This window comes from Gopherus flavomarginatus, chromosome 8, assembly GCF_025201925.1.
Source record: "Gopherus flavomarginatus isolate rGopFla2 chromosome 8, rGopFla2.mat.asm, whole genome shotgun sequence".
Taxonomy (NCBI): Eukaryota; Metazoa; Chordata; order Testudines; family Testudinidae; genus Gopherus; species Gopherus flavomarginatus.
Genome location: NC_066624.1, coordinates 55,589,091 through 55,601,338, shown reverse-complemented (window position 1 = coordinate 55,601,338; position 12,248 = coordinate 55,589,091). Strand labels below are relative to the sequence as shown.

The 12,248-nt window shown below is 45.6% G+C and overlaps 1 protein-coding gene across 1 annotated transcript; it reads left to right on the top strand.

Annotated features, from left to right (window-relative positions):
• The first annotated feature begins 116 nt into the window (after positions 1-116).
• On the top strand, positions 117-11,354 carry BRCC3 (BRCA1/BRCA2-containing complex subunit 3). The gene is made up of 8 exons (XM_050965675.1): positions 117-259; positions 1,572-1,692; positions 3,074-3,160; positions 5,433-5,521; positions 6,582-6,637; positions 7,127-7,258; positions 8,045-8,088; positions 10,488-11,354. Exons 1-8 carry the CDS (start codon positions 155-157, stop codon positions 10,637-10,639), a joined length of 786 nt encoding a protein of 261 aa, XP_050821632.1. The 5' UTR covers positions 117-154; the 3' UTR covers positions 10,640-11,354.
• The last annotated feature ends 894 nt before the right edge of the window (positions 11,355-12,248 follow it).

Genomic DNA, 12,248 nt, shown 5'->3' with positions numbered 1-12,248 from the left:
CGACAGCCTGACCGGAAGTTGAACTGCCCCTAGAGAGGGCCATTGGCTGTTGACTTTTCAGGCTGCGCTGGGATTGGCCGCGAAGAGCCGGCTCTTACGTGCGGCGTGACCCGCACTTCCCTGGTGGGTGCGTGGGTGGGGTGGCGGTGCAAAGATGGCGGTGCAGGCTGTGCACTTGGAGGCGGATGCCTTCCTGGTCTGCCTCAACCACGCGCTGAGCACCGAGAAGGAGGAGGTCATGGGGCTGTGCATCGGGGAGGTACCTGCCGGGCCGCGGGCAAGCGGGCTCCAGAGCCCGGGCGCTGGGTGTGCTGGAGTGTCCCCGCCGCTGGTGCCTGGCCACCTCTGCTCCCCACAGGCGAGGGGCTGGGGGTGTCCCCCACCCCGGGGATGCCAGCCTGCCCCCCCAATAGACTAGGGGCTGGGGGTGTCCCCTACCCCGGGAGACAGTTCCAGTGCCTCTGCTCTTGCTAGGGAGACGGGCAGCCACTGCTAATGCCCCCTGCTGGAGCGGGGGCACAACCACATTCCCCCTCTCCAGGAGAAAGGTGTGGGTGTGTATAGGGTGCTTGTTAGTAATACCGTGCCATCCCAAAAAAAAGATCTGTGTATATGTCAGGAGGTCCTGCTGCCCCAGTGTAGGACTCTGTTATTTAGGGAGAAGGGGTGTGGGGAGAAATATATATACACACGCACACTTATAATGGAGTGACTCCACACCATTAGTAATGTATGGTATTGAGGTAAACACTGGCTCGGGGGGGGGGGCTGTAATGTATTGGTTGGGGGACAACATGGACTTGTTAGTGTGAGATGACCCAATGCTAACTGATATGGTGTGTATTTTCTGAGTGCAGCATTGACTAGTGTTTGCTTGAGAGCACTAGCATTAATTTAGGGGTGGGGGATGCGCAGAGTCTAGCCAATAAGAGACTGTTTCTTCATGTTCCAAGTCAAAGCATCAGATGAGTGGCCTGCAGGAAAGGGCATGGCTGTGTGTTTTGACTAGATAAGTAGGTTTAGTTTTTGAGCGAGTGGGTGTTGGGTAGGCTTTTCATGCCCTGATTGATCCTAAAAGCGAAATATGCAAAAAATCGTGTAGTTAAGTTACATCTTTACACAAAGATAAACTTTCTAAATTCTATCTTCATGGGGGAACCTGATCCTCAGGGAACTGAAGAAATAATAGTAATGACCAAAGCTGGCATAGTTTAGACATGTTCTGCATAAGCATTTCTTGCATAGCTCAGGTAATATGTGCCTCTCTCTTGCTCTGGAGCCTACAGCTGGCTACTCTTGTCTTGGCTGTCTTTTCAGTAGTCAGCCACTTGTGCCAATTCAGCTGTGAGATTGTTGTGACACCCTAAACTCATAGCTTCAATAATTTTAAATTCCTGGTTTCAGAAGTGAAAACCTAGAATAAGTAACCCACTAAAAAACCTATCACTATGTTTTAAGAGTTCTAAGCTGGAAAGCGTGCTTTTTTAGTAAAGATGTGGTAGCAGCAGTGTCTTTGAGAAGTTGGTTCACTGAGAGAGATGAGTGATTCTTGCTCCCTCATTTATTATTAGGTCGACACCAGCAGAATTGTTCATATTCATTCCGTGATTATCCTGCGCCGTTCAGATAAGAGGAAGGATCGAGTGGAGATTTCTCCGGAGCAGCTTTCAGCTGCTTCTACTGAAGCAGAGATATCCTTTTACAGAGACTGTAGCCAGAAAGGGCTGTATTCAGTAGGAAGTTTTATCAACAAGGTTTCTAGACCTCAAACCTGTTTGGTTTCAGTACCACCCTTGATTTATTGTAGTTAATATAAAAGATGCCTACCATCTTTTCACATACTCTGCCTGAGAGGCTGTGCTATAGCACTCCACTGCTGCAGTCTCTTTCCAAACTTTTTGAATGATGTGATGGAACCATATTGTAATTACCCATTGTTCTTGATCACTTGGTTTTGTCACAAATATATATTTTCAATGCTACAGTTTTTAATATGTGTAGAGAAGAACATAGAAGATAAGGGTTGGAAGAGATCTCAGGAGGTCATGTAGTCCAACCACCTGCTCAAAGGAAGACCAACTTCAGCTAAATCATCCCAGCCAAGGCTTTGTCAAGCTATACCTTAAAAACCTCTAAGGATGGAGATTCCACCACCTCCCTAGGTAACCCATTCCAGTGCTTCACCTCCCTCCTAGTGATATAGTTTTTCCTAATATCCAACCTAGATCTCCCTCACTGCAACATGAGACCGCTATTCCTTGTTCTGTCATCTGCCACCACTGAGAACAGCCTACCTCCATCCTCTTTGGAACCCCCCTTCAGGCCGTTGAAGGCCGCTATCAAATCCCCCCTCACACTTCTCCAGACTAAATAAGCCCAGTTCCCTCAGCCTCTCCTCGTAAATCGTGTGTCTTAGCCCTCTAATAATTTTTGTTGCCCTCTGCTGGACTCTTTCTAATTTGTCCACATTCTTTCTGTAGTGGGGAGCCCAAAACTGGACACAGTACTCTAGATGAGGCCTCACCAGTGCCAGATAGAGGAGAGAATGTTTAGACTAACACCAAAAGTATTATAACTAATCCCTGGAGTTTTCGTTTAAGATTGCCTTTGTATTTTGAAGAAAACTCACCTTTCACTTTTAGAATTGGCAAATGCAGCAAGAAAACTTTGTGGAAATGAAAGGTTAATAGGTTTGTGTTTTCAGGTTTGGTGTATTTGAAAACTCCCCCAGTAGAATAGCCCATTTTACATGTAATCTTTGTAATGGCAAGAGTCCAATTCTTTGGGTAGCTTACTAGCATTTGTTATCAAATATTTCTATGTACAAATGCACATTGCTTCTGTTCAAGGAAGTGTTACATCTGTGAGGATGAGATCGTCCATTGGTGGCTACGAGGAAGATAGTTTCAGTGTACACCGTCACCTGTCTTTCTTCCTTTTAATGTACTAAAATCAAATTAACCCTTGAGGGCCATGTTTGGATTCTGCCCCATGGTGGTTATTTAACTTGCACAAGGGACATATAGTCTCTTCTGCTCTATCACTGTTTTAAAAGTACCTTGACTGACACACAGATTGGCTGAGATTACAGGACGTCCCATGAGGGTTGTGGGCTGGTATCATTCTCATCCACACATAACTGTCTGGCCATCTCACGTGGGTAAGGAGTATCTCAGCCCAGAGCTTCATATAGATATGTGCTTCATTGTCCAATTTTTTTTGTTAAAGTGATACTGTTGACGTTTTTAATTGCACATTTTTCCCTACATTCAAATTATCGAAAATGGGAAGTCCTCTGGACTCCTAAAGTAGGCAAAGTCTGTTTCTAGGTGTTCTTCAAGACAGGAAGTTCAGAGCTGCAGTCAGAAACACAAGGAACAAAAGGAGATACTCAAAGCTCTTTGGATGTCTTTATTTTTTCTAGTTGTACAATAGAACATCAGAATTATGAACGCCTCAAGAATGGAGGTTGTTCTAAATCTGAAATGTTCATAACTCTGAACAAATGTTTATGGTTCTTACAAAAACTGTTTTACAACTGAACATTGACTTAATATAGCTTTGAAACAGTACTATGCAGAAGAAATATGCTGCTTTCCCTTTATCTTTTTTTAGTAGTTTACATTTAACACAATACTGTACTGTATTTGCTTTTTTTATTTGATTTTTGTGCACGGGGGTGGAGGGGGGAGGGCTCTGCTACTGCCACTGTCTGGTTGCGTACTTCCAGTTCCAAATGAAGTTGACTGGTCAGTTTGTAACTCTGTTGTTCCTAACTCTGAGGTTCTACTGTACATGGATGTGTATGCTATAACAAAAGAACAATACTTCTTCAAAAGAGCTGTTGAAATCTGCTTGGGTGTCTGGTCACTGCTTTGATCTGACTGTCTGGATACATGTTATACTCCTGGGGGAATTCTGTGCTACTGCACATGTGGGTAATTAATGAGCCACGTATATTTTTAATTTTCTGCAGAAGCTTTTTTCTGCACAAAAATGTTGCTGCATTTCCTCCTTTTGCCTACCAGAGGGCACTGTGGTGATAGAATGTTGCAGCAGTAGCTCCCGGCCATCTAGGGCAGAGAAAGAGCCTGCTTTCTTCACAGCACCTGTCGGCCTAGGTCAGGAGACAGGGGCTATGGGGAGACAGACAGCATGGGATGCTGGAGGGATCAGAGAGGGCTCATAAGGGCTAGTTGGGGAGGAGAGACTGGGGCAGAGGCTGAATGGGAATGGAGGCACGGGAGGAGGGAGGTGCAGAGCCACGTGGTGATGGGAGAAGAGGTGCAGAGCTACATAGGGACAGAGGGTGACTGAGTGGGAGCACAGAGACTCATGGGGATGGGGGGTTGCAGGGACACACAGAGATGGGGTGGTTGAGTGAGGGCACAGACACATGGGGACTGGATGGGGGTATAGAGCCACACAGGGATAGGGATGGCTTAGTGGGGGCACAGAGACACATGGAGATGGGAGCATGCAGAGACACATAGGGAGGAGGTGGTTGAGTGGGGGCACAGAGACGCATGGGGATGGGGGAGGGTGTGCAGGGCCACATGAGGATGGAGGGGAGTGGGTGTCTGAGGGGCGGGTGGAGGTACATGTGGACAAGAGGTGCAAGGATAGATAGGGGTGCAGGAACACATGGGGAATGGGGCAGATGTGCCTGACTGAGTGGGATACTTTACCCACCCATACCCACAATCCTCCAAGTTCACACCCAGGCTCCTTCCCAGCAATTTACTTCCCTTTCCCTCAGCTCCTTCATTACCCTGAACTCCCACAGGCCTTTGCATCGCTTCTGAGGGGTGTAGGAAATACTGTTCCGTATTGTAGTTTAAATGAATTATTACTCAGAATTCTGTGTTAATATGCCTAGTAAGGAATCTGTTTGTCAAAAAACATTTCCTGAATCTTTTTTGTTGTCTGTATTGTTACAGACATTCTTGCTGACAGGTATTTTGAAATAAATAACCAAAAATAATTGAAACTGGTGTGATTATATTGTGTTGTTTTGACAAATGTGCAGAATTGTGCAGAATTTTTAGTTTTGTTGCAGCATTTTAAATTTTTTGGCTCAGAATTCCCCCAGGGGTAATGTTATCAGACTACTTTTTACTTCATTACTTCATATTGCATTTTTTATAATAGGATTTTAAAGATAGAACATTAGCATTTTAGCCTTGTTTTGTGTTAGATCGTTACTGGAAACTTTTAAATATTCCTTTAAAGCTGGCCATGTTTAAGACCTGGAGAGGTATTCTTTTAAAACAACCACCCCTTCCCCCCCCCAAAAAAAAAATTGACTAGAATGAAAATAAAGAGTGGTATCTGGAAAGGTGGCAGGTCTTTGCCTGGTGCTTCAGGTGACGGGCACAGTCCTTCACTGCTTAGCAGTAGGCTGTTTATTTTGTTTTCATTCACACCTGCAGATGTTCGCACTCAAGCCATGTATCAGATGATGGACCAGGGCTTTGTGGGGCTCATCTTCTCCTGTTTCATTGAGGACAAGAACACAAAGGTAGGCAACTTGTAAATGGAGAGAAACCCTTCATATGCCAGTTTCAAGCTTCAGCTTTGATGCGGAGGTGAAGTCTTACGTTTAACCCTGAATGGTATCTGAAATTAGGGTTCACTCTGGAGCTGGGTCAGGGGCCTGCTGGAATGTAATCAGTGTAAATGCAGCACAGATGTGAATTAATCTCCAGGCTGCTTTGGTCACAAATATATTCAATGCTACAGTTGAATGTGGTTTGAGAAAATGCTCTGGAAGAAGCAAACTTGTGTTTAGCTCCAATTTATAATTGGCAAATGTAGCAAGAAAACTTGATGGGAAATGATAGGTTAATAGGTTTGGTGCATTTGTAAATTCCCCCAGTAGAATTCTGCAGCCTATAGATTGTTTCATAGCTCTGCTGGTGTTTGAGCTCTGGGACCAGACAGAATGGGTATGGTGTGCTTGTGTGTGCATCAAAAGGTAACTTACTGCACCACAATAACACATTCCATTCAGTATAGACTTTTTTTGTCCTGTTTTTCAGGCCTGTTGTGTCTAATTAGTTCAGAGAGTTTTGTCTAACATCATTGTCCCCTCTGAGAAGCTAACAGTTGGGATGAACTGGGAATGAAATGTTGCCTTTGACCAGGTTTTCCAGGTTTTTGTTGGTTAAATCAGAACCATCTGATTAAAGAGTTTTCATGTGATAGTTAATATAGTCTGCAGTGCAGGGGGTCGGGACCCTTCAGGGTGTCACAAAGTTATTACATGGGGAGTTGTGAACTGTCAGCCTCCACCCCAAACCCTGCTTTGCCTCCAGCATTTATAATGGTGTTAAATACATTAAAAAGTGTTTTTAATTTACTCAGACGCTTGCTATGTGAAAGGGGTCACCAGTACAAAAGTTTGAGAATCACTGCTATAGTGTGTGTCTCAGTATTTTTGCTTAAGATTTTTTCCTTCCTCCTCCCTCACCAAAAAGTGGTACATTTGAACCCTCAGGGAAAGTATTATTTGCATGTTTGAGTTTCAGGTGAGCTCTCATTGCTCATAGTCTGATGTTTATCTCTGCTGATTCTTTTAGACAGGCCGGATACTCTACACCTGTTTCCAGTCAATTCAGGCTCAGAAGAGCTCAGAGTAAGTACTGTCTGAAAAGATTCTTAACATTCATCTCACAGGAGAGAAATGATCAGTCTCTTCTGTCTCCTTTTAATTGTCAGTTTTCCTTGGTAACTGAGTAGTACTATTATTGTTTGATCATCTGAACGTAGAACTAAATGTTGTGTTAATCCCAGTAATTATGGATGCTTAAAGGAGGTCTCATTTCCTGCTTGAAAGTGGACAAATTTCTAAAGGGGAATCTAAGCCATAATGCTCATACGCTTATCAGGGGCTGTCGCCGATGCTGACTTCCTAGCTACTCTTTTTTCCCATTCCTAAACTGGGTAATGAACTCCATTACAAACTGCTTCTCATTTGTCAGTCAGCATGAGCAAGCCTGCGTGGCAGCAAACCTATAGTGATGTCACTGTTGGGCAAGCCATTACTGCTGTATGGAATATAGGACTGTCTAAAGCAGCATACCACAGGGGTAGGGGCAGTAACTTGCACATGATCATCTTGCAGGTATGAGAGGATTGAAATTCCTATTCATGTTGTTCCCCATGACACCATTGGCAAAGTGTGCCTGGAATCGGCGGTGGAGCTGCCCAAGATCTTGTGCCAGGAGGAGCAAGATGCATACAGGAGAATTCACAGGTAGGGGGAGTCAGGGTCCCACAGCACCAGAGGGTCTAGTTGATGACAATAGCTTTTAAGGTTAATATACTTGACCCTCATAGTCCTTTATTCTGAGCAGAGCACAAATATAGAAAGAAATAAAGTGTTAGCTACACCTAGTATCATGAGGGGCCTTGAAACTAGCTCTCAGTCCTAAAGTTCTGCTGTTTAACCTATGCATTTGTATGTCTGACTAATGATGCCTGCTCCCTGACGTGCCTCTGCAGGGGCACTAGTTTCAAAAAATTCTTCCAAAGTTTTCATCTATAAGCCTGATAAGACTGCAACTCCTTGCTTAGTGGAATGTATCTCAGGCCCCACTCCTAGAGATGGAGAGGCTACAGCTAGCAGCTCTTCTAGCCTAGAAGAGGATAAGGAGCCTGCATATTATGACAGTGATGCAGATACTAAGGCAACTGCATGATCTTCTCATGATCATGGTTATCCAAATTTGATAGGATTGAAAATGGTTGATTAGAAGGGAAGGTATTTGAGAAATAAGACCAAATGCTAGTAGGATTACCGCCCTCCTGTCATAAGCCTCTGTCTGTGGAGTTCAGCATGGAGAATGCATGATGCTCATTATAATACATGGTTTGATGTGGTGTAATCAATGCAGTGGAACTCCCATTAAGTAAGGGTTAGTAGTTCCAAAGTGCCTGTGGTTTTACACTCTTGTAGGTGGCTGTCTTCAGTAATTCAGGTTCACCTCATATTCAGTTCATTGCTGTCTTGTCACCAGCTGTGTTCTGTTCTTTCCCTTAGCCTCACCCATCTAGACTCTGTAACCAAGATTCACAATGGCTCAGGTAAGGGTTCCTCTTCTGAGAATAAGGATGCTGTACTGTGAGTTGAAGTATGAGTCACCTTGTGGTCTTGAAAAATGGTCATTTTTGGTCTGTCTGTAGAGGGCAGTAGACCACAATGTGTATCACCATGGATTGTAACCATGTGTCCACTTGGAGATGTTCAGCATTGAGCCAGCCTATGAACAGATTACTTCACCCAAGTTTAGCGCTATGTTTTGATTTTGCCATGTGGTTTTCTTGCTCCACAGCTTGGCTGACATTCAAACTTGTCCGTTCTTATATTGGGGGCTAGGGAAGTTCAGTAGTGAATCAAATTATTCGTTACATTTCTGGTGTTTGAAGGGGTGGGCTAAATCACAAATGGAATGAACTGGGTGGCCTCCTTCAGTTTATCCATTTGGTTTTAAATCGTTATAAAATTCGACTTGGTGTTGGAACAGCACAGGGTACTGTAGTATGGATGCATCTTAAAGATTACTCCTGCGGGAATTCATGGCCCCCGCAGATTTATTTGCTTCCCCTCAGAAAAATGACTTTCTGATGGGGAACATAAGAAGGAGAAGCAAAGGGAAGCAGCAGGAGCAGTCATGAGCCCCTCTCCAGCAGTGCAGGTGTATTGTTTCGGGGGCCCAGAGCAACTGGTGGAGAGGTAAATCACTGCTGAGCCCCAGGCCCCTTTCTCTACCCCTACACCCTTCTGCTGAGCCCCAATCACCTTCACCTGGACCTCCCTGCAGAGTCCCATTGCTCTTGTACATGGAAGCCCCTGTTGACCCCTGTGCATCCAGATCATCCCTGCATCCGGCCCCCACACTGAGCTGCCCGCACCCAGAATGCCCCACACAGAACCCGGTCACCTCACACTAAGTCTCTTCATGACTGAGCCTGTCTGCCCATACCTGATGTGTGTGGTGCAGAGGGGGAGGGCCCTGGGATGTTTCTGGGTCAAGCCTGGCCCTTGCATTGTGTCAAGGTTGGGTGCAGGCTCACCACCGAGTTCGTACCCCTTAGTGAGGGGGAGAAGAAGGGGTGGCAGGGAGATCTCCCACCTCCGTGTAGCCAGTGGTCTGTGCTCTAGGATAGCAGTGGGGAGCCTCCATGTTTGTTTATAGACACATTTTGCAGAATTTTCAAATACTGGGTGCAGAATTTTTATCTTTTTGGTGCAGAATTTCCTCGGGTAATCTTAGAGCTGTGTTGGTCCAGAACTGAAATCAGGGTAAAAGGGACCAATCAATATTCCTGCAAACACCTTCTGGTGATTCCACATGTGAGTTACACCAACGTAGACTTCTGTGTGGTCACACATCACTGAGGGGAAGTAGGTCTCATCAATTCCATAGCCTTTAACTCTGATCTCCATAGGGTGGAGTGGTGTTCTACCACAAGAGTGGCCAATGTCATGTCTAACTTCCAGTGTGAAATATGTTTTCATTATATAAGATGCTCTTTTCCCTATTGACGATGAATAAGACTACGTTTTAGTCACAGGTATTTGTAATAAGTCATGGACAGGTCACATGCAGTAAACAAAATTTCACAGCCTGCGACCTGTCCATGAGTTGTACTATATACCCCTGATTAAATCTTGGGGAGAGGGTTGGCCCGGGAGTGCCGCAGGTGCTTGAGGGGGGAAGGGGTCCCCGGCGGGGCGCCACGGGTGTTGGGGAGGGGGGCAGCTGCCTGGGGGGGCAGAATCCTGCCGGTGCTGGGAGGGTGGTTGGTGGGGCTGGCAGGCTCCCTACCCAGCTCCTTTCCTCCCCAGAAGCAGTGACATCCCTGTTCTGGTGGAGGTATGGCCAGGCAGCGCTTCACGCTGCCTCCCTCCGAGCACCGGTTCCATGGCTCCACAGCTCCTTTTAGAGCTGCAGGGGTGGTACCTGCAGGCAGAGGCAGTGCTGTGCGCAGAGCCCCCTGGCTGTGCCTCCCCCCTAGGAGCCAAGGGATGTTACCGCTTCTGGGGAGCCCCCCTGAAGTAAGCGCTGCCCGGAGCCTTCACCCCCTCCTGCACCCCAGCCCTGAGCTCCCCACCCAAACTCCTGCTGCTATTGTCGGGGGGAGCGTTGGCTGCTGCAGAAGTCACAGAATCCGTGACCTCCGTGACAAACTCGCAGCCTTAACTATGAAAAACAATCAGTCTACACTAGGCTTGTTTACATGTCATTTTTTATTGTATGTCCCCAAAGGGCATCTAAAACTCAGGTTTAAATAATTTTTATAAGTATTCTCCCTTCCTCCCCTTCGGACTGGTAGCTGTTGTGTAACCCTTTTCTGTGAGGATCCATGATGTCTCAATGTGAAATACTGTTGTGAAACCTTTTTACTTAAGCTTTGCAATTCTGCAGCCTGGTGAGAGATTCTTCGTTCTGCGCTAACATGTTGTATTGTGTCTTTTCCAGTGTTCACCAAGAATCTCTGCAGCCAGATGTCTGCTATCAGTGGTCCCCTCCTGCAGTGGCTGGAGGACAGACTGGAGCAGAACAAACAGCGAGTGCAGGAACTGCAGCGGGAGAAAGAGGAGCTCATGGAAGAACTAGCTGCCCTGGAGTGAAGAGGAAACCCCAGACACTTTTCTTTTTTTTCTTTTTCTCTAAGTCAGTAGGATTGGACAGGAGTGACGTGTGGCTGATGTGTGGTCTGTCTTGCCTTTCTATGAAGATGCTACTTGTTCCTCTCATCTCGCTTCTTGTGACAGCTCCAAGAACACTTCCACAAGATGACCAAGGGCTCACATCTGTCTCCAGCTAGATAGGCAGCACAAGGCTTTCCCATGTGAAAAGTCCACTCTGAGTGCACAAAGGAGCAATCCAGCACCACGCTCACTAGGGTAATTCAGCAGCACGCTCTTGGGAAGAGACCATAGCTTTAGGAGGAGGATACCTAGTGAATTTATTTGGTTTCCCTCTCCCCTGTTATTCAACACAAATCTTTTTCTCTTTTATATATATTGCTGGGAGCCTAGAGCCAGAAGATCATGAGTGGGATAATAGCTGCACTTCTGCAGTGATCATGACATCTCTGTTGTAGCAAATAAATCAAGCAACTCGCTAGTCATGGTCAGAGAAGGGAGGGGGGGCGTGTTATGCCCTTGACACTGCCAATTTTGCCTCCTTTTGGTAGCTCCAGTTGACAGGTAGTGGCTTGATGTCCAGTAACATTGCCTACTCTTGCACATGTGCTAGGGTTGGGGTAGATGCGGCCAAGATGAAGGGGGCTTAAGGCTTATGCCTCCTGTATTTCAAACCAAATAAAGAAACCCAAAGTGAGGGCAGTCTGAGAGTGGAAATGAGTTGGATGCTGCCCCAAACACCATGTGAGTGCTGCAGTTTGAGTGTTCGGTTTCCTTCAGCCTCTCTCACTGTAGTTGTACACTGGTCACTGAGCTGCTACCCACTGTTGAACTGGACTGGATGGGTGACGTTATTTTACAGAGAGGAGTATGTGAGGAGGGAGTAGCTGTGACAGACAATGAAAACTTTTCCTTCCTGTGTCCTGAGCGCCATTGCAGAGGTTTATTTGCAGTAGTAATTTTCAACTTCAGTGTTAAATTACCCTTCACATTTTCCTCCTCAGTGGGTTTTCAAGCAGGGTTTACCATCCGCCACCAGCCGTATAAATATCTACCATTACTGAGGGGAAGTCTGTATCAAGGGCTCTTGCGTATCTCAGAGTGATTCGGAGACCACCTGCATATTTGAAAGCTTTCTGTTAAAACTCTTTGTATTTCTGCTTTTTAAATTGAAGCCACTAGCCGCTCAGAAAAAATGGTATTCACATTTCAAAAAACATAAAACTGCACATAATACAGGGGCCCTCCTGCTGCATATAGCACTCTATAGCATGCCTATAATTTATCTTGCCACTTTGGGTGGCCCATTAATTAAATTGTCGTCAGTTTGATAAAACAGGTTAAAGGTATTCTTACAATTAAAAGCTACTGCTGTATTAGTGAGGCTAATGCATTGGAACAATACTCTGATGGCAATAGGCTGAAGTCATACAGGACTTGTCTATGCTGAGGAAAATTTCTAATCTATTTTAAAATCAGTTCAAATAAATTGACTTTAAAACTTGTTAGGAAATACAAAAGGAGCACTTAAAGACGATAAAGTCATTGCAGAGAAACTAAATGGATTCTTTGCTTCAGTCTTCACGGCTGA

Coding starts and splice junctions, on each gene's coding strand:
- BRCC3 (XM_050965675.1), top strand. CDS start 155: ATGGCGGTGCAGGCTGTGCACTTGGAGGCGGATGCCTTCCTGGTCTGC. Junction 260..1,571: donor TGGGGCTGTGCATCGGGGAG/GTACCTGCCGGG, acceptor ATTTATTATTAG/GTCGACACCAGCAGAATTGT. Junction 8,089..10,487: donor CAAGATTCACAATGGCTCAG/GTAAGGGTTCCT, acceptor TGTCTTTTCCAG/TGTTCACCAAGAATCTCTGC.